Source organism: Acanthisitta chloris, unplaced genomic scaffold, assembly GCF_000695815.1.
Source record: "Acanthisitta chloris isolate BGI_N310 unplaced genomic scaffold, ASM69581v1 scaffold15647, whole genome shotgun sequence".
Lineage (NCBI taxonomy): Eukaryota > Metazoa > Chordata > Aves > Passeriformes > Acanthisittidae > Acanthisitta > Acanthisitta chloris.
In genome coordinates this window covers 1-771 of record NW_008682147.1, presented here as the reverse complement: position 1 = coordinate 771, position 771 = coordinate 1, and the positions used below count along the sequence as shown (strand labels likewise).

General features: G+C 47.7%; 1 protein-coding gene across 1 annotated transcript in view; it reads right to left on the bottom strand.

Moving 5' to 3' along the window:
- Positions 1 to 628, bottom strand: part of LOC103805751 (tubulin beta-7 chain-like) — a 9,077-nt gene extending 8,449 nt beyond the window's left edge. The window contains 1 exon segment of the mRNA XM_009078410.1: positions 571 to 628. Coding sequence (XP_009076658.1) covers positions 571 to 627 — 57 coding nt within the window. The 5' untranslated portion in view covers position 628.
- Positions 629 to 771: the final 143 nt, after the last annotated feature.

Genomic DNA, 771 nt, shown 5'->3' with positions numbered 1-771 from the left:
ATCCTCCTCAAAACCCCCAAACCCATTGAAACAAACTCCACACTTTCCATATCAAGAAAACTTAGGGGTTAAAAATGTTAATTCTTGGGGTAAAATCGGCTGATTTTCCCCATTTCTTTATCCCATAGCAGAGAATGGGGGGGAGGGGAAGACACTTTAACCGCCCTGAACTGCTTTAAATCCACCCAAAAACCTCCTCAAAACCCCCAAAGCCATTGAAACAAACTCCATACTTTCCATAGCCAAGGTTATTTTGGGGTTAATCCATCGATTTTGGGGTAAAATCGCCTGATTTTTCCCCATTGCTATATCCCACAGCAGGGTCTGGGGGGGTGGAGGCTGTATGAACCCTCTAAAATGCCATTAATTTCCTCAAAAACCTCCTCAAAAACCCCAAAGCTATTGAAACAAGCTCCACACTTTCCATAGCCGCTGGTTTTTCGGGGGTTAATCCGTGGATTTTGGGGTAAAATCGCCTTTTTTTGCCCCTTTCTTTGTCCCCGGCAGGGAAGGGCAGCCCTTAAAGCGGCACCGCCCGCGTGGGTCCCACCCCGCCCGGAGAGGCCTCACCTTGGCGCCGATCTGGTTCCCGCACTGTCCCGCCTGGATGTGCACGATCTCCCTCATGGTGCCGACAATTCCCACTCCCTTTTCAATTCGAAGTGAAAAAAAATTAACACCGATTAAGATTTTTTGTTAATTATTATTAATAGTATATGTTGCCGCTTTAAGACCCACAAAGGGCCCCGGCGGCAGCGAAGCAAAATGGCG